General features: G+C 48.5%; 1 protein-coding gene across 2 annotated transcripts; it reads left to right on the top strand.

Annotated features, from left to right (window-relative positions):
- The first annotated feature begins 3,711 nt into the window (after positions 1-3,711).
- On the top strand, positions 3,712-13,499 carry PRDM8 (PR/SET domain 8). Of its 2 annotated transcripts, none has more exons than XM_033160827.1 (4): positions 3,712-3,790; positions 7,020-7,240; positions 9,113-9,344; positions 11,060-13,499. In XM_033160827.1, the coding sequence occupies exons 2-4, from the start codon at positions 7,022-7,024 to the stop codon at positions 12,556-12,558; spliced, it is 1,950 nt and encodes a 649-aa protein (XP_033016718.1). In that variant the 5' UTR covers positions 3,712-3,790; positions 7,020-7,021; the 3' UTR covers positions 12,559-13,499. The 2 variants fall into 2 exon arrangements, with proteins under 2 accessions (XP_033016718.1, XP_033016720.1); XM_033160829.1 differs by lacking the exon at positions 3,712-3,790 and adding an exon at positions 5,683-5,738.
- The last annotated feature ends 5,758 nt before the right edge of the window (positions 13,500-19,257 follow it).

The following is a 19,257-nucleotide window of genomic DNA, read 5'->3' as shown; positions in this document are numbered from 1 at the left end:
TAGCTTAGGGCCTCATCAAACCTAAATCCGGCCCTGGATCAGGCTAATAATGGTCCACCATCCAGCTCTCAAAGTGGCCAACCAGGTTCTTGTGGGAAGACCGGAGCACCAGACCCCTCTCCCTCCCTGGGGTTTCCAGCAACTGGCGTCCAGAAGCATTATTGCCTCCAAAGGTGGAGGCAGAGAACATAGCCATTGTGGCTAGTGTCCATTCATAGCTTTCTCCCGCATGAATTTGCCTTGCTTTGCTAAAGCGGCTAATTCCCGCCTCCCAGCAGGCTGCCAATAGGCCCAAGAGAAATAATGACCGTTCAAGGCGACCTGCCCAGCGCTGTCGCACAGAGAGGACTCTAATGCCCCGTCCAGCGTTTTAGATTCCTCTTACATGGAAGTTCTGCAAGGCGTGGAACTGCTCGCCCAATAGGACTACAGAGGCTCAGAACCTCTGTAAACTGCGATCCTATGCATGCTAACCCAGGAGAAAACCCCATTGATTCAAAGGGATTTACTCCTGAGTAGTAACTAAGTCTACTCAGAAGTATGTCCTGTTGAGTTCAATGGCGTTTACTCCGGGGGTGGGGGTGTTAGGATTGGAGCCTCAATTAAGCTCCATCCTTCCTTGGGAATAATTCCTACTGAAGGCGGTGGGACCTACTCCCGAGGAAACATGCCTAGGTTCGATCTATATAGCTTTCCTTTCAGCTCCATGCGTGTTTTCAAAGAGTCGGAGTCCTCGCAGCCTAATAAGGCAAGTGCTGATTGGCTGGTCAACTTTACTTCGGACAGAGACGTTTTGCAAAGACACCTTGGAGGGCGCGGGGAGATGACCCGGAAGGAGCCGCAGAGGCCTTGAAGAGGACCACCACGTTCTTTAGACGTCCTGGGGGGTCCTCCATGCTTTGACAGAGAAAAGCTAAATATTGTAAACTGTAAGTATTGTAATGAAAGGGGGGGGGTTTGAATATAAACTGTGCAATTAAACCCCGAAGGTAGTGTCGATTTGCGGTGGAATCCCAAGGGTCCCTAAAAAGATAAGAGAGCTAATTTTAGAAAGGGGGGTGCATAAAGTATTCAGGGGACCTTAACCAGAGTGCAAAGGGAAACATCAGCAAATAAAATGAAACCAACTTTAAAATGTTGTGTATTCAAAATGGGAGTGATTTGTTATCATTATTAAATAAATTTAGGGGAGGGGTTTATGTAGTATTAATTGTAGTATTAAATGTGCTGCTCCATCTGGTTCCATTGTTGCCATGAGCTTCAGCTAGACTTGCAGAGAGAGCCAGTTCGTGTCTGCTCAGAAGTAAATCCCAATGGTACAGACGTCTCACGTTAACCTAAACACATTTGCTTGGAAGCGAGTTCCATCATTGGGACGTAGGAAGCTGTTTTATACCGAGTCAGTTCATTGACCCTCCTGGATTAGTATTGTCTACACTGGCTGGCAGTGGCTCTCCGGGGTTTCAGACAGGAGAAACTCCCAGTCCTGCCTGGAGATGCCGGGGATTGAACCTGGGACGTTTGGCGCGCACAGGAGGATGCTCTAGCACCGACCTTCCCCGTGGATTTGAACGGAAATCAATTTCAAGTCATTGGCCCCGGTTTAGAGAAAGTTAATTACCCATAAGGTTCCAGTCCTGTGCACATTTGCAGTACTTGGAAATAAACCCTTTTGAATACAATTTGGGGTTCAGGTGCATAGGGTGGGTCAGTGCGTCTGGCTGTTTACCAGAAGGTTTGTGGTTGGGGCCCACCGCGGGACAGCTGTGGGCACGGTTCTTGGATTGCAGGGGGTTGGACTAGATGACCCTCGGGGTCCCTTCCAACTCCACAATTCTATGAATTCAGCAATCATAACTTTCAGTGGGCCCAGCTTTCTCAGGGCTGGAGTTCAAGGACTCCAGAGCCAGAATCTGTCCCCGTCTTGCAAGGTGACACGCAATGTTTGCATGCTTTTATAACATGGTGAGAGTTACAGAAGCATGGACGCGTTGCAGAAGCGACCCTGCAATAGGAAAGCAATAGACGGCGCAGGTCAGTTGAGTAGTAGAGCACATGCTGTGAGCGCCGGAGACCCCCAGTTCCACAACTGGCACCTCCAGTTAAAAAGGACAACTGGGAAAAGACTCAGGCCGCTCCAGGTATCTGCTCTGCTGACAGTCAGAACAGAGACCCAAAATAGATCAGAGATAGAGCTTTTTGTGTGAAAGGGCTTCATAAGTCAAGACGCACCATGAGAACATGCGTCGTGGACCACACAGAGAAGAAACGTGTGCGCCTCAGCTCATGACAGCTCCCGCCCAATGCATTTGAGTCCCGTCCTCGTAGTAGCCTACACAAACCTTTCTCTCCCAGGAGTAATTCTTTCGTATAGAGAGATATTTGTCCCAACTCAGCTGTGTGTGAGATAATAGCAGATAGTATAAACTCTCTGTGTGCGATTCAAACAGAATATATTTGCTGCGTGTTAAACAGCATTGCTTTCTATATTTTCTCAGTTGTGCGTCCTCCTAATGCAAATCAAGAGCAAAGCACCTGCTCCTTGCTTCGCTTCCCTCTCCCTTGGAAATCGCAATAACGCTGCAATCCTGTAAATTCGAGGGTGAGCTGCCTCCTCGAACTTACTTCGGAGCAAGAGAATTTGGGATGAGGCTGTCCAGCGCGAAAGGCAAATTCCACCGAGAACGTCTCCTGCGCAAATGTTTACAGGGAGTTTTAAGAGAGAAGGGCATTTTTTAAAAAAAGAAAGAAAGAAAGAAATTTTCACTGAACGCCTGTGGAGAAATGAATGGTTGCAATATAGGCCATTTCTACCAGGAAGGAAGTCCTCAGGAAAGTCCACAGAAATGAATCCGACGCTTCCCAGAACTCTTAGGTGACTCCTATTCATTTCCATGGAAGGGACTCCCGCGTGATCCTGGCCAAAGTCAGCCTCCTCTTCGATTCCCCCGCCCCCATTCCAAAGGCGATGTTTACGCACCTCCAGTGACCTCCTTCATTTGTCTCCCCTTGTCCTCAATGGGATTCCTCTTTGCCTGGGATCGCGCCCTTGTTTCCCCCTTTCCTATGGCGCGCTTATTTTTACGCACACCCTACAAGCAGGGCTCCGGAGGACCTGCTTTTGAGGTGCGGGGCTCTGAGCGAGGGAGCCATAGCTCGGAAGCAGCGGAGGGCGAGGGCTGGAGACAAGAGGGGAAAGACCTCTCCAAAATGTGCTCCGAGTAAGTAAGCGGGAGGGGGGGAGAGAAGGAAGCAGGCGAGGCTGGCGGCGAGAGGAGCAGCCGCTGGCGGAGCCCAGGAAAGAGTTAAAAGGGAGGGGAGGTGGGGCTGTCACGCGTCATTGGGCAGATTATGTGCAGCAAACAAAAACGGTGTGTCTGGGTGCCAGTCAGTCACTGCATCGGGTCCATCTGCACAAGTCTTTCTGCCTTCCTCCCTCTCCCTTCCTCCTCCTTCTCCTCCGAGCTCTTTTTTTATTTTATTTTTTATTTTTTGCACCAAGCCCACCAGAGACACGGAGCGCCCCCAGCATCTTCCCCACTGCCATGGAAAATATACACTGATGCAATAGATCTGGGTGCTTCTCCCTTTCCCCCTTCACCCCACTTCTCAAAAAAAAAAAAAAAAAAAAGAACAAGGGGATTTCTCAACTCGTCTTTTTTTCCTCTTTTTTGCCACTTTCTGCTGGGGATTATCAATTTTTGGTGTTTGTTTTTTGTTTTTTTTGCTTTTGCTTTTCAATCCCCTTTCCCCTTCTGTCTTTAGGATTATAATCCTGACCTTATTCCTGGTAAGTAAAGATGCATGCGTCCTATTACAGCGTGTGGGGGGGGGGGGTGTTGTTTTGAGGTTATTTCTTCCCTCTCTTTCCCGATTGTCCGTCTCCCCACAAAAAAAAACAAACCCATCGCTTCTCTCTCTTCTCCTTCCTCCTTTCGGTTTTATTTCCTGGCACCAAAAGGGGGGAAAGGTGGTGGATGAAAGGAAAATGCCACGCCAGGCGGATCAATACAAAGGGTAGAGTTATAGGATGTGTTTGGACTATTATTTTGGTGGACAAGGCAGTCGGGCAATGACTAGAAGTCGCGGTTGCATGTGGGTTTTTTGTTTTTGTTTTTTGTTTTGTTTTGATTTAGCAAACATCTCTTTCCCACCCCTCACCCCCACCCCAAAAAAGACAGATCGGAGCGCAGAGAGAGGAAGAAACAGAGAGGATGAATTTGGTGGCTGCAGATACGGTTCTTTTTGCGGTTGTGAGTTCGTAGGAAATTTCAGAGAGACAGAATGGGTTGGTCTTTCTTTCTTTCTTTCTTTCTTTCTTTCTTTCTTTCTTTCTTTCTTTCTTTCTTTCTTTCTTTCTTTCTTTCTTTCTTTCTTTCTTTCTTTCCTTGAGTTGCGTCCACCGGCTTCTTTTCCTCTCCAGGATGGCTCTCTCGTATTGTTAGACCGAATTGCATTTTAATGACCGTGTCCCCGCTGCTGCGCGTTGTAACGCGACGACCTCCAGCACAATTATTTAAAAAGGGATCCTGTAGAAAAACGGAAGCGTGTGTGTGTGTGTGTGTGTGTGTGTGTGTGTGTGTGTAGGATACATATAATTATTCACACACATACACACACACACACATACACACACTGACGTGAGGGGATGCAGATTATCTCAACTAAATGAAAAGCAGGCGAAAATACACAAGTCTATTCCGCAGATGGGTTTATTTCTTTTCTTCTCTCACTGCTTGGTTTTCGTTTTTAACCTGGGGCGGGGTTGGGGGGGGGGTACGCCACCCAGAAACTATGACCTTTCAGCCGGGTAAATTAATAGATGAACTTTGCACCAGCCGATAGAAACTCCCCCCCCCCATCGCCTTCGGAAGACTGTAAATGTGGGGTGGAGGAGGGGGTAGTAACTGTTTCATTGGAGCCCAGAAAGGAAGGAGTTTTTAAATTTATTTATTTATTAAAAATCCAGTTGATTTGCCTGTTTGATCATAAATAACGAAAGGGCAACAAGCAAGCCACCATAATGATATTGTTATGCAATCACCCATTTTCGGTAAATTATGGGGAATCTGCTGCTTCCTGCTTCCTCCGCCACTCCGAGCCAGTTTGCAAAGCAGTCGGGAGAACAGTGCCTTGTTACACTGATAAGGGAAGAATCAAAGACACGGTCCCTGTAAAATAAAAAAAGTAAATTAAAGGTTTCGCGTGCAGTCCGAGTTGGGGGTGTGTGTTTCTTTTAAGCACACGGCCACCCCCCGCTCACCTTCCTAATAATGTACATAGGCTCCCTGTGAATGGGGCGACCCATTCTCCGCCTGGTGGCCACGATCCGAGGGGGGGATAGTCTCCTGCGCACGCCCCGCCGAAGTGAACGCCACTTCTCAGCTCTTCCCGCGGGCCTTGCGCAGGAGACCTTCCAGTGTAGCGCTTCTTTAAAACGGATCCATTTCCTTCTATCCAAGCAGTCGTTTCCTAATTTAACCCAGGGCAGATTTGGGGACAGCCCTACATTATTCATTTTCTATCCAATATATTTTTCTTTAAAAAAAAAAAAAAAGACAAGAAACTTATTTTATTTTTAAGGTTAAATTGGAAGCGGTTGTCGCTGCTATTCTCATTGGCCACAAATGCGTCCCCGTTTACAGTTCCCAAGTCTGGCTGGCGTCGGGCTTGGACGCGTCCCCGTGTACGACAAGGGAGCTGGGATTCGCCCGCCTCCCATAAATAAGCGTGCCGAGGTAGGAAATAATTACCTCTGCTCGCTGCTTTTAATTAAAGTCTCCGAGGGAAAGTGCGGGATTATGGTAATGAGCAGACATACGTTCCCTCTTGTAGACTCCGGCGAAAGGTTAGCTGACATCAAATCAGCGACACTGACAAGGCACTCCAAATCCATTTGCCACGCCGGCCCGTCACCAGCCTTGCCCGCGGGGCGGAGAAAGGGAGTCCGGACCTTCCCAGGAGCTGCCAGGGCGAAGGAGGCCCAAACGGACCTCTACACTATTCTGGGACGGGAGCTTTCGAGGCTGAGAGGCGGACGGGGGTGGGGTGGGGTGGGAGGACGACGCGGGGACGAGGCCCTCCTGGTGCGAAGTTCCAAGAAATGCGTGCTGAATCAAAAGGAAGGGAGCTGAGAAGCGGCCGGGGAGTTTTGCCGCTGATTTTCTGTGGCAAAAGCCGGATGTGGATTTTATCCACATATCACAGGGCTGAAAGGGCTGCGTTATGTAGCGAGCCTGCGCTTCTGTCTGTCTGTCTTTGCCTGTGCTTCATTCTGTCTCGATAAGACGTCTCCATTCAGTCGCTGGGATCCCTCGCGTTTTGGTTCTTTACTTTTTTTACTTTTCAAAAGCCATTGCATCGCCTAGCCATTTCCTTCGCGTGAAATGATATACCGACCCTGTTTTGCTTCACCTTTCAGCCAACGCTTCCTTTGAATGACGGGAACGTTACTTTCAAGTGACAAGAGTTTAGTATAGGGCTTCAAATAAGTTATCTTTGGGATTATTATTATTATTATTATTATTATTACTGCTGCTGCTGCTGCTTTGACATTGTTTATCCGGTCAAAGTCATGCGCTTTTAAGTCCTGTTGATTTGAGTGAGAGAAGCCCAGCTGCATCATCCATTACTCTGAAAAAGTAAATCTTATTCTGTCCAGCGAGGCTTCCTTCCGAGTAAGCTTGCACAAGGATCGCAGGCTTAAGCATACGGTTAAATGAAATGCATGGGACTTCAGAGGGCATATCTGGGTGAATTACGTCTTCTTCTTGTTGTTGTTCGTACGATGCAATTCAATATGAAGTTCCTAATTGCGCCTTCCTTCCAAACGAGAGTTATTATGTATGCGCGTCTAGATCTTTTGTCTTGGGCATATTGGCTTAGGACAGACTTCCTTCCAGATAGTGCCATCCTTCGGGAATGTCTCTCGGAGCCACCGAGGGCGCCCCTACAAGTTGACTGAGCTCTTTATCCTTCCTTCTTTCCTCCCTCCCTTCCTATCCCCCCCCCCTTTCCAGTGATGGAGGACACCGGGATGCACAGAGGGATATGGGATGGAGACGCCAAAGCGGTCCAGCAGTGTCTGACGGACATTTTCACCAGCGTTTACACCACTTGTGACATCCCGGAAAACGCCATCTTCGGCCCTTGCGTGCTCAGCCATACCTCGCTCTACGACAGCATCGCTTTCGTCGCGCTCAAGTCCACCGACAAGAGGACCGTGCCCTATATATTCAGGGTAAGGGGGTGGCGAGGGGAGGATTTCTCTCTTGCCGAGGCCAAAAGCACCGAGATCCACCAGCCCGCTAACCTTGGCTTTAAGGCAGCAGCTAGTCCTCCGGTCCTGAACATGATCTCCAAGTCAGGGGAATTAATAGGATCGCGAATCAGCATCCCTTTATAATCCTAATGCACATTAATTCGGAAGTAAATCAAATTGCATCTAAGGGAGGTGGCGGGGTTTATTCTGAACACCCCAATCCTAAATTTCTTATGTGGAAGTTTAATTGAAATGAACGAGTTACTTCTGAGTTACTGTGCTTAAGGACACCGGGGTCAAGGTGGCTTAAAACTGATGCGAAGCCAAACCCATAGGCTTCGCTTCGAATAAAATATTCAGGATCCAGGCTGCCAATCAACTTAATCCAAGGATTGTGTCTTCTTCATTGGGCTGCGGATCGAGAACTGTATGCTCCCCCCCCCCCCTTAGTGACACAGAAGCGATTAAAAAAAATCATTTTAGCAAATGCCCGGGTGTGAATTTGAAATATTGCAGGCAATGGAGGATTCGCAGTGAACATTTCACTTATTTAAACAGGACGTTTCCTTCCAACCCAAAACACTTTTCCGCTCTTGCGAGGCGGGTGGGGTGGGGAGAATAAGGGAGGGAAAAGAAGGGAAAGGACGGGGTCGAATCCTGCTGGCGTTTGCTCCGTGTGCCACCTGCCATGGAATAGTTCAAAGGAAAGGATCCGTAGGATTATTAAATCCCGGGGGACTTTGGTCTCCCTGTCAGCTGCTCCTTCCTGCGCGCGCACAATTCATCGGGAAAATTAGGTGAAGACCAGTCCCATCCAGCCTCTAAATTAATCCAAAGTGCCTGGATTTCATTCAAGCCTATTTTAGGCTGCGACCTTAGGCGGGGTGGGGGTGGGGGTTCTTCTTAGTTCGCTTCACGCAGAAATAAATGGGGACCAGAAGTGCAAATGGTATTGACTTCGTGATTATAGAGAGTTCCCATTCATTTCAAGAACGATTTCTGAGTGATCTGTTTAGGGTGTTGTGTATGCGTGTAAACTGGACAAATGTCCGAGCTGTGCTTGGTAATTGAGCTGAATACAGTGCGCGTTTCTCCTCATAATCGCTTTACCCTTAATGCCCAGACTTAAGCTCATTCAACAACTTAAAAAAAAGAGAGTCTAGACTAGGAGGAACTGATTCGCATCTGCACTGCTATGCCAATGATGATTTAGCAGGCGTTGAGGGGAGCCCCCCCCCGTTTTAAATCAATATACTTGTTAATGAGTCGAGATGGGTGAAAGCGATCCTTTTGAATACCTGTCTTTCAGGCTTGGGGGGGGGGGGGCTTCACCGCAGCGCGTCTATGAGCACAGAGAGGAATCATCGGGGCTTTGCTTTCGCCAGCGAAATGCAGCTGAATGCAGTATCATTTTCATCTTATTAGCTCGATTTATTCACCACGACCCCACCTCACCCGATCTCAGGGCACATCCGCCTCCTGAGCCCACGAAATAGGTCTAATAATGAACCAAAGTTCTCACATTACTTTTTTTCTGCCTAGAGGCCACGTAGTTTATCTGAGTTCTTTATGTATAGGGACGCCGCCAGTGTGCTCAGGATTGCAGCCTAAGACTTAAACTCAGAGGGTCGTGCGCAGGTTTGGGCCGAAGCAGAACTCCCATTCGTTGAAAGGCGGCAGGATTGGACCTTTTGCTTTTTAAGTCCGTCACTCTGGAAAAGCTGGGGCGCTGTGTCCCGCCGATCCAAGCGCTTTCTTCACGGGGGGAGGGACACCTCCGCGTCTGGATTTGAGGAGGCTGGTGGGTGGAGAGTGTCCGTTTTTAATCGCGTCCCCGTTCCTCCCTTCCAGGTAGACACCTCGGCAGCCAACGGCTCCTCGGAAGGCTTAATGTGGCTGCGGCTGGTCCAGTCTGCCAGAGACAAAGAGGAGCAAAACCTCGAAGCCTACATAAAAAATGGACAATTGTTTTACCGCTCGCTCCGACGGATTGCCAAAGACGAGGAATTATTGGTTTGGTACGGGAAGGAGCTGACCGAATTACTTCTGCTGAGCACCGCCAGGACGCACAGCAAAATGAATGGTAGGTGAAGGCTTGTTCCGGTGGGGTCTGTCGGGGGACAAGGGACGGGGGAATGGGGGGGGGGGGTTATGGTTCTAGGTTTGCCCAGAACAGAGGACAGGGAGAAACCCCAAAACCAGCCACAAAATGGGGCCGAGCCAACTTAGCAGGGGCAAATAAAGGTTAGTTCCTTGCACTCTACACCAACTTTGCACCATTTGGAAACGCCAGATTAGCTGGAAGACTGTTAATACCCTTAAATTCCCACAGCATTAAAAAAGGATAAAGGGAACTGGGGAGGGGGGGCGAGACCACCCCCCACGCTTCCCAAAACTTTGGGTGCTGAAAGGTTTAAACAATATTATCCACAACACTCTGAAGAGAGAAGGGGAAACCTGATATTTCTTTCCCTTCTGCTATTCATTATAGTTACACTGGCCTGGCCTCTCCTTTCCTGTTTCCTTGGAAATGCAGTTTGTAAGCTCCTCGGGACAGGGACTTCTTATTGGTTGGACATTCCAAACACACAGTCTGAGAGGAAGTCCCATTTAGCACAGTGGAACTGAGCAGACAGTGGCTTCAATATTATTTCATGTGCCACTGTGCCTTGATGCTGCGGGATTAACAACAGCCAGTTAGGTGAGAAAGTTGATCCAGGTGAAGGACTAGCTGCCTGCTTGTTGCTGGGAATCTTGCAAAGCTGGAGCAGGCAAGCCTTGATGTGTCCTGCAAGACAGTACATACCTCCTTCCCCAAGGAAGCCTGCTCAGGATAGGTTGTGTTGGAAGCCCTGTGGCTTGAAGTATTTCATTTTGAGCATGTCCTGTATCAATATGAAAACATCTGTAGACCTCAGAGATTCCTGTAAAAAAATGTAGGTCAAAAGGATGCAACTGAACCCATCTCTCTATTAAATAATAGTAATAATAGTCCAGGTCTATTCCTGTTTGTTGGGTGGAACTAATGCCCCAAATAGGAATGCTCACCATCTCACGAACTCAGCTGATCTTTTGATGGATTCAGTTAATAAACCAGGCTGTTGGTGTTTTGGCACTGTAGAACTTAAAAGAGGTTCTATTAGTTGGCCAATGCTAGTCCTTTCAGTGTTCTTAAAAACTACTCCTAAAGACAGGCTGGCCTCCTAAATTTCCTTAATTTAGTGTGACGCAGCAATTGGCTTGGCAATAGAAATAGTGTCCAGTCCCTGCAAGAGCAAGCCACAACCTTGCAGGGTGGGGCTTTGTGAGAGTAAAACAGGCTCTTTGCTCCTTGAAGTTCAAGGTAGCTTGCATTTTCACATATGGAAGTAGCTGTGTTATAGCCAATGATTATTATTTTTTAGTTGAACAATTGACCATGACCATGGGCATTTTGTAGACTTCAAGGTCTACAAAATCATTCGCAAGAGATTATCATGGCAAGTGTTGTAGAGTCTTAAAGATAACTCAGAAGACCCTCTGAGTCTGTTCCCACAGATGCTAGGTTTTCTGTGGATGCAAAAAGTTTCCTGCAAGGCACAGCTATCTCTGAGAGGCTACGATTCTAAGAGGATCCTAAAGGTGTGTGGATCCTAAACGGAGGTGTTAGATCAGTCGCTTGGTGGGGTCGCCCTCAGGTGAAAGTGAGCTTTGCGCGCTATCTCCCTGCAAGGGACTATTTGGCGAGTGGACTTGCTGGAGCAGATGACTAACGGACTCTTTTCCTGTACGTCTGTGTTGCTTCCTCCGTCGCTCCAGAGTCGCCCCCTTATACTTGCATCGAGTGCAGCCAGCGCTTCCAGTTCGAGTACCCGTACGTGGCGCACCTGCGCTTCCGCTGCCCCAAGCGACTGCACGGCGCAGACAGCAGCCCGGCCGACGACTCCAGCACCAAGGACAGCAACACCAAGGAGCAGGAGGGCGCCCTGGGGCCGGGAGCCACCAAGTTCCACGGCAAGCCCACCGGGGGCGCCACGCCTCAGCACCCCCCGCCCCAGCACCATCGCCACCACTACCACGGCGCTCAGGACAGCAACGGCAACGCGGGCGTGACCAAGCCTTCCACGGACTTCCACAACTTGGCGCGCGAGCTGGAGAACTCGCGGCACAACAGCAGCTCCCCCAGCAGCCGGGAGCAGCTGGAGGGCAGCCCGGACGCCAGCAGCCACGGCAGCAGAGCCAAGAGGAAATACCCGGCCGGGGAGCAGCTGGCGGAGGAGAGAGGAGCAGCGGTGGCAGCGGCTAGGGGGCGCTTGGAGAGGCCTGTGCCTTCTTCGCCGAAGGAGGAGCTCGTGTGCACCCCGCAGCAGCAATACCGGCCGGCGGGGAGCTATTTCGGCCTGGAGGAGAGCAGCCGTCTGTTCGGCCCGCCCAGCCCGGAGACTGGAGAAGCCAAGCGGAGCGCCTTTGTGGAAGTGAAGAAGGCCTCCCGAGGGCTGGAAGCAGGCGACGAGGAGAAAGAGCGAGGCTCCCCGGGCAGCGCGCAAGCGGGCGGCGCGGCGGACAAGGCGCCCGGGCACCTGCTGGGCGCGCGCTCCGGAGGCAGCGCCTTCTCCACAGTGCCCTCCTCTCAGCCTTCCGGCGTGGGCAGCCCGGAAGAGAGGAAGAGCGCGTTCTCTCAGCCCGCGAGATCCACTTTCTCCACTTCGTCTGCCTCTTCGTCAGCCCACGTTACGCAGCTCGTGCTGGGCCAGAAGCTGAGCGCGCTGGTGGAGGCCGGCTGCCACGCGGGCGCGGAAGGAGGCGCGCGCCTTTACGCGCCGGACCCGCTGGCGGTCAAGCTACAGGGCACGCCCGGGGAACTGAACGGCGTTGGCGGAGGAGGAGCAGGAGCAGGAGGAGCAGCCGGGGCTGGAGGAGCAGGAGGAGTTGGGGTCACGGCGGGAGGGGGCGGGCTGCCCAAGCAAAGCCCCTTCCTCTACGCCACCACCTTTTGGCCCAAGAGCTCGGCGGCGGCCGTGGCAGCGGCGGCGGCTGCAGCGGGTCCCCTCCAGCTGCAGCTGCCCTCGGCCCTAACGCTGCTGCCGCCGTCCTTCACTTCGCTGTGCCTGCCGGCGCAGAACTGGTGCGCCAAGTGCAACGCCTCCTTCCGCATGACCTCCGACTTGGTTTACCACATGCGCTCCCACCACAAAAAGGAGTACGCGCTCGAGCCGCTGGTCAAGAGGCGGCGCGAGGAGAAGCTGAAGTGCCCCATATGCAACGAGTCCTTCCGGGAGCGGCACCACCTCTCCAGGCACATGACTTCGCACAACTGAGGCTGGCCAGGCTGCGCGCGCGAAACCCCAAGCGCAGCGCAACTTTCAGGGCCTCCTGCCCAACCCACTGCCACCCCTCTTCCTCCTCCTCCAAGGAATTCTGGGAATTGTAGGTTCTGGGAAATCTCTCTGGTGGAGAATTTCCCGGCACCGGGACAAACGTTCAACTTCCCAGAATTCTTTTGGGTATGCTGTGAAGGCGAAGCCGGTCTCAAGCTGGTCTGCATTTGTAGTGTCCAGGTTTCCAAAGAGAGGGGGAGCGCAATACGGCATATCCATGTGCACACACACCTATAGGCCTGCATCCCTGGGGTGAGAGACACACTCACGGGCACTTAAAATGCAAAGTAGCACTGCACCATCAGGAAGGAGAGGAGCAGGGTGATGGAGGCTACGGATCAGGCATCGCAGAATAGCTCTGGAGTAGCCTCCTTGATTCCCACCAGAGCTTCAACGGAAGGCTTTAAAAGGCCCTTAAAATGGAAGTAACTGCAGAGTCTTTGATTTTTTACATGATACCTCCAGAATATTCCACAAAGCAATTCATTCTGGCATAGCTTCATCAACTTCTGATGAATGCACTTTCACAACTTGCCTAACCCACTTTCTCTGATTTATTTTTTTGGAGCAGTCACAAGATTTCAGATATTATTGTCATCATCATTACTGCTACTACTCTTGCTGTTTTGAGTGACTGGATTGCAACCAGAGGCAATAAACCATTTTCACTGGAATAGCTTTGACTCCAAGTTAAGCTGTTGTGGGATGGGTCTTAAGAATGCCAGAGCCCTAAAATAATCTAATTAATTTTGGAATGAGACCTTCAAACCTAGGGGGACTTAGGACTAGATGTGTGCAATCCTATGGAAGTCCCACTGAACTCTGGGAGCCCTTCGTAAACATGCATAGGATATGACTGTAAAGTGGAATGGTTTTAGAGCAGGGACTTAGGCCTGTGGCCTGAATGCAGCCCTCTGGGCCTCTCTCTGGCCCTCAGGCCATGCAACCAAGGCCAAACCCTTCTCTGCAAACCACACCCCTCACTGGCCCTGCTGCGAATGTTCCTTGAGAACTTTTGCCTAGCTGGGATATGCCATTGAATGGTGATAGTACTTATTGCCCACTTGCATGGAGAGAGATGTAATGCAGCTTAGCATACAAAGGTGAGCTGTTGCATCTGTTGCTCTGTTCACTATGGCCTCTGGTCCCACACACTTTTGCCTCTCCCCACTCTGGCAATATGGCCTGCCAAAGCCTGCCATGCCAGGATGTGGCCCTCTGGGAGGAAAAGAGTTCCCCAACCCTGAGTTGAGAGTGAGCTGCTGTGTTCTTTGAAGGCATTCTTAGATAAAAACATGCAGCACCATAAGCATCTCAACCCTCTCTTGGAGCTGACCGGAAACGGAAATGTAATGGAAGATGTAAGCTAAGCTGAGGCATGCATGGCACCTCAGTGTGGTGTAGTGGTTAAGAGCGGTAGACTCATAATATGGTGAACCTGGTTGGTGTCTCCGCTCCTCCACATGCAGCTGCTGGGTGACCTTGGGCTAGTCACACTTCTTTGAAGTCTCTCAGCCCCACTCACCTCCCAGAGTGTTAGTTGTGGGTGAGGAAGGAAAGGAGGATGTTAGCCACTTTGAGACTCCTTCAGGTAGTGATAAAGCAGGATATCAAATCCAAACTCCTCCTCCTCCTCCTCCTCCTCTTCTTCTTCTTCTTCTTCTTCTTCTTCTTCTTCTTCTTCTTCTTCTTCTTCTTCTTCTTCTCCAGTACAAAACTGGGCATGAATTTTATCACCATATTGACTGGTGTTATGTGTGGCGAGTCCCAAATGTCTGCTTCTGTTCCGATAGGACTGAAGGTGAACCAAGTGCCAACTGGTCCTCCTAAACAAATAGTTGTTTAGGTGGTCAAATAGATTAGGAAGGGGTGATGGAAACAAAGGGATATTTCATACAATACAGGTAGAAACGAGAACAGGTTGCAGACCCACCCAGCCAAGAAAATCTGAAGCAATGAGTCACCTAAGAACCCTTCACTTATTTATCCTATTTTAAGGATATAATAGCTGCAGAACCTTGGAAGTTTTTTTTCCACTTCAAAAAGAAAGGGAGGGCACGCTTGCTAAATCTGAAATAAAATAAAATGGGGAAGGAACAGAGCTATATATGCTGCCTGGATCTCCTTGGAGGAAAGGCAGGATATAATAAATTAAATAAAGTCACTTTCTCATTGGTAATCCCATGGCCATTCCAACAGCTGGAGCATTGCACCATAACAGCAACAGAAGTTGAACAGTCATAGCTGCTGCTTCTGCACATATTCATCGTCTCTGCATTACTACTATTTTATTGGAGTCCCTTGCAAATTTAAGCCTGAAATCTTGTGCATGCTTACTCACAAGAAAGTCCCATTGGGATGAACTGGACTTGCCTCAGAGTACACACCTTGGTTTGCTTGTGCATTTAGGGTTATTACAGTCACTCTGTCTCTTTCTGCTTCTCTTGGGCACCGAGGCCAACCACAAATGAAGCAAAACACCCCAAATCACTGTTGAAAATCTTATGCCTGTGCATAATATGTTTTACCTTGCATAATTTTTTTATTAAAAAAATAAAAATAAAAGGTGGTGGGTGGGGTTCTTTGTTTTTTCCTCTCCTTTTGTTTCAAATGCACGCATTTTCACTTTCCAAAAAAAGTAAATAACTTTTAATAGTACATTTTTAAAATGTCATATATTGCAACATATTGATGCATTTGTCATACGTTTCTACTTAAATTATTAAGCACTTATGGTTTAGCTGTAATAATAACTATATGTAAGGGTAAAAATTTTATTTTAGATATAAAGCAAAATTTAAAAAAAAAATACTGAAAGAGGATGCAATGTTTTTCTTCTTTATTTGATGACAGTCTCTCTCTCTCTCTCTCTCTCTCTCTCTGCAAAAATAATAGTAATAAAATCCATACTTGAATTCGTTTTATGTTTCCAATGGGAAGAGTGCATGTTCCACATTAAAAAGATTATGGACTTTGATGCAGAATGTCATCAATTCTGTAAATACGGGATTTCCTTTTAATACAAATTGTAATTTTGTGCCAGTGAAATGAAGTCTGAATAACTAGTTCTGTGTTTCTTTTCTTTCCTTTTCTTGAACAACAGCAACAGCAACAGCAACAAAGATTTATTAAACTTTATAGTTTAACTGGGTATGTTGGATGCTTTGACAATAAATGACTTTATTTTCTTCAAAAGCACTTGGATGTGATGAAGGACTTTTTGGTCAGGGCGCGTGTGGGAGGAGTGGGGAGGGTCGAATGCTACAATTTCTTTGCAAAGCAGAGGTTGGGAAGAAATATAACTTCAAGTTCAGAGTACAGTACCAAACAGTCAGGCAGTAGTGGAAATCGCGGTGTGGAGTTTTTCTTTCTTTCCCAAATTCTTGAAGGGAATCTGATCTATAAAGTGGAAGGAGAAGCCCATTTCCGGGGTGTTGCGATGGGCGAGTCAGAGTCGGCAATATTATTCTGCTTCCTTTGCGGATTCCTCCTCCCCAAACATCAGCGCCCCAGCGGATCTTTGAAGGCAAACGCAAGGCGCAATCTTCGAAGCGACAAACCGGAGAAGCGCTACCTAAGCGCTACAGAACTGCTGCAGAGCATTTGATTACTTTGGCTTCGCATTTCTAGCTGACCTGCGGCTGGGCACATCCTAGCACAAGCTATTGGCGACTGTACGCGCCGCACTGGCTTCCAGGTCAGCATGCAGAGACTAGGGCTGCAATTCCACACGGAAGGCAGATCCCATTCAACCCAGTGGGACTTTTAAATAAGCACGCACAGGATCAGGCTGCGTTCCTAGGTGGTGGAAACACCTCCTGTTGATTAAAACCAGAAGCGGAACAGCGCAGTAGACAGGGAGGTCTGTGACTGGGTCTTATCGGCTTTCTGCTGTTACTTTAACGCACCCGCGATGGGACTTTTGCCTAGTGCTTTTAGATCGCCCTAGCTTGGCTCCTTGCTGCATACTAAGGTGCTAGAGGGTAACAGCGCAATCCTAACTGTCTGCTATTGAATTCAATGGCGTTAGGAATGCTGAGACCTACTGAAGTCAGTGGGCATTTCATTGGGGTACCTTAGGATCACCTTGCGCGGCTGAAGTCCTTTGCATGCTTCCTTGAGAGTAACGGCTCCGGTAGGTGTCTCTACCCAGAAATAAGCCCCACTGAGTTCAATGGAACTTGCTACTAGGTGTGTATATATATGTAGGATTTCTCGCTGGGCACTGTAGGACCTGAAGTCTGATCCTATGTTAAGAAGTAAGCAACTTATTCCTAGGAGAGACCGCGTAAGGTTGCAGTCTTCCCAAGCCAGCTTGCATTTGGCTCTGGCTGCCGGGACCCATGGCTTCAGAGGGCTAGAGTGCTACAAACCAGCTAATTCTGGCATTTGGTTGGCAACCCGATCTAAAAATACATTATGTTTGGAATTAGTCCCGTTGGCTTCAAAGCAAGGTTGTATTTTGGGAGTTTAAACATCTTTGTCACACGACCTTAACTAGGAAGCAATTGCCTCCGGTTGAAACCCTGCGGCACTTCGTCCAAGAAAATAAGCATTATAATTATAGCATTATTCTCTGCTACAAAGACCTGCATGGAGGGATCCTGTTAAATTCAGAAACACTTAACTAGTTGAAATTTAAACGTCACCGTGTTGGAGCCTTTATCTGAAATAGCCGCAGTGAGGTTACCACATAGTTACGGAATATCACCTATTGTTGCTTGTGTTTTCATACGTTGCCTTAAACACGCGTCCCCCAAGCCATTTATCTCAGTCCTATGCTAAGTGTAAATGCTGTGAGGTGTAGCCTGGGCCTGTTTATTCGCAAGTAAGTCCACTCATTTGCACCAGCAGCTGCAACCCTATTTTTACTTACAGTACTGGGGAATAAACTCCATAGAACTCAATGGAACACTTCGCAGTAAATGCGCAAAGCATCAGACCGCGATTGCGGAACAAGCCTCCATTCAGCTCAGAGAGACCTACTTCCCAGTAAACCCAGTAAGCAGGAGGTTTATTATATATTTGTTTATTGTATTTATTGTTTTTAAGTGTGTGCTTGGTGCAAAGAGGCATCTACTGTATGTGTAATTAACCGTCAACCCCCAAATCATATCGGTTTGTGTTGGGAATCAATACCGTCCTTCCAAAGCGGCACATACTAATCCCGATTCACAGGTCCAAGCGCTGAATTGTAAACAGGATTCGTTCTATTAAGTAGGGCAGGAAATGTGTGTGTGTGTGTGTGTGTGTGTGTGTAGCAACCACCACAACGTATGATTTTAAAATACACTAATTTTGAACATATCTAAGAGCGGGGCTTTGACTTTTGCCATCAATTCTTGATTGTCACTTGGACACCTGAAATAGCGCTCCCGGAATGAGCCACGGGTACTGCAAGCTAGGGAGGGGGGAAAGAGGCGCAAAGCCCGTATTTACTTGGATTCCAGCGGGGCTCGGGGATGGGTAAATGGGCACTGCATCGCCTCTTATAGAAGTAATATGAAAGCAAAATAAAATAAAATAAAAGAACTGGGGTGGCCGACCAAAGCAAACCTTACACCGAGTTACACCGTTGCTTCATCTAGCTCAGGTATTGAACCTCGTACCTTTGAGCTCCGTGCTTTCACCCACAGATTCCTGCACTGAATGTGGTCCTGGTGCAAAACTGCCGTGAAAAATAATAATCAGTCCAGTTAGCAATAGGAAACAGTAGGTTCCTTCTGGTGACGCTTTTAGGCTGCATACAAACTACAGTACCTTTAAAGCACAACTCGAAGCAAACTCTTCCCCACTGAGAATTCTGGGTATTGTAGTTTACCCCTCGCAGTTACAGCCCTTAATAAATTGCAGTAATTTCTGTAAGTTCTGAATTGGGTTGTAACTCTGCGGCTTGACAATGCAATCCCAGCATCTCTACTTAGAAGCTTATATCCTTGACTTCAATGGGGCATGGTCCCCGGTAACTGGATCTAGGTTCGTACAGCAATTGGGAGCAAGCCTCGTTGAATTCGGAGGGTTTCACCTATGGATATTTACTCAGGAGTAGGTACGACGGGGTGCAATGAGACTTTCTTTCTAAGGGAATGTGCATTGGGTTGCAGTCAGGCGGTTCAATCCTACTCGTGTTTACTTGGAAGTAACTGTCCCACGGTGTTTAAAAGTACAGTAAGTGTGATTAAGACAGGCCTCGAAGAATCGTGCGCAAAGTGGGCTGCATGACTCGCAGCTCCATAGAAAGCTCAGAGTTCTAAGACTTTAAGTTCAAAGTCTTAAACAATGTTGGGCGGGGGGGGGGAGAGAGATAAAATCCAAATGGCTACAGGGCTTGTGGCTTTATGCCTTGTGTGGATCGGACCTTCTCATGATTTCCCTGGACGATTTTTAAAGTCCTAATTTGTTTTTGCATGAATCTGAGTCACCTGGTTTTTCAACTCCATTTATTGCATGTTATTTCCCCCCATGCAAACCGGAACAAGGTGAAGATGCGGGAGGAGGGCCGTCATCCATCTAGCATCATAGAAAGTGTTATTTGGAGTTGGGGGGGGGGGAGAGAAGCACGTGCTCCAAGGAGGATTCCAGCGCCCAGGAACTTTCAGTTCCAAGGTTCCAATTGGGGTGTTCTTGACGTTCCTTTTG

Source organism: Lacerta agilis, chromosome 9, assembly GCF_009819535.1.
Source record: "Lacerta agilis isolate rLacAgi1 chromosome 9, rLacAgi1.pri, whole genome shotgun sequence".
NCBI lineage: Eukaryota > Metazoa > Chordata > Lepidosauria > Squamata > Lacertidae > Lacerta > Lacerta agilis.
This window is presented reverse-complemented; position numbering and strand designations above follow the sequence as displayed.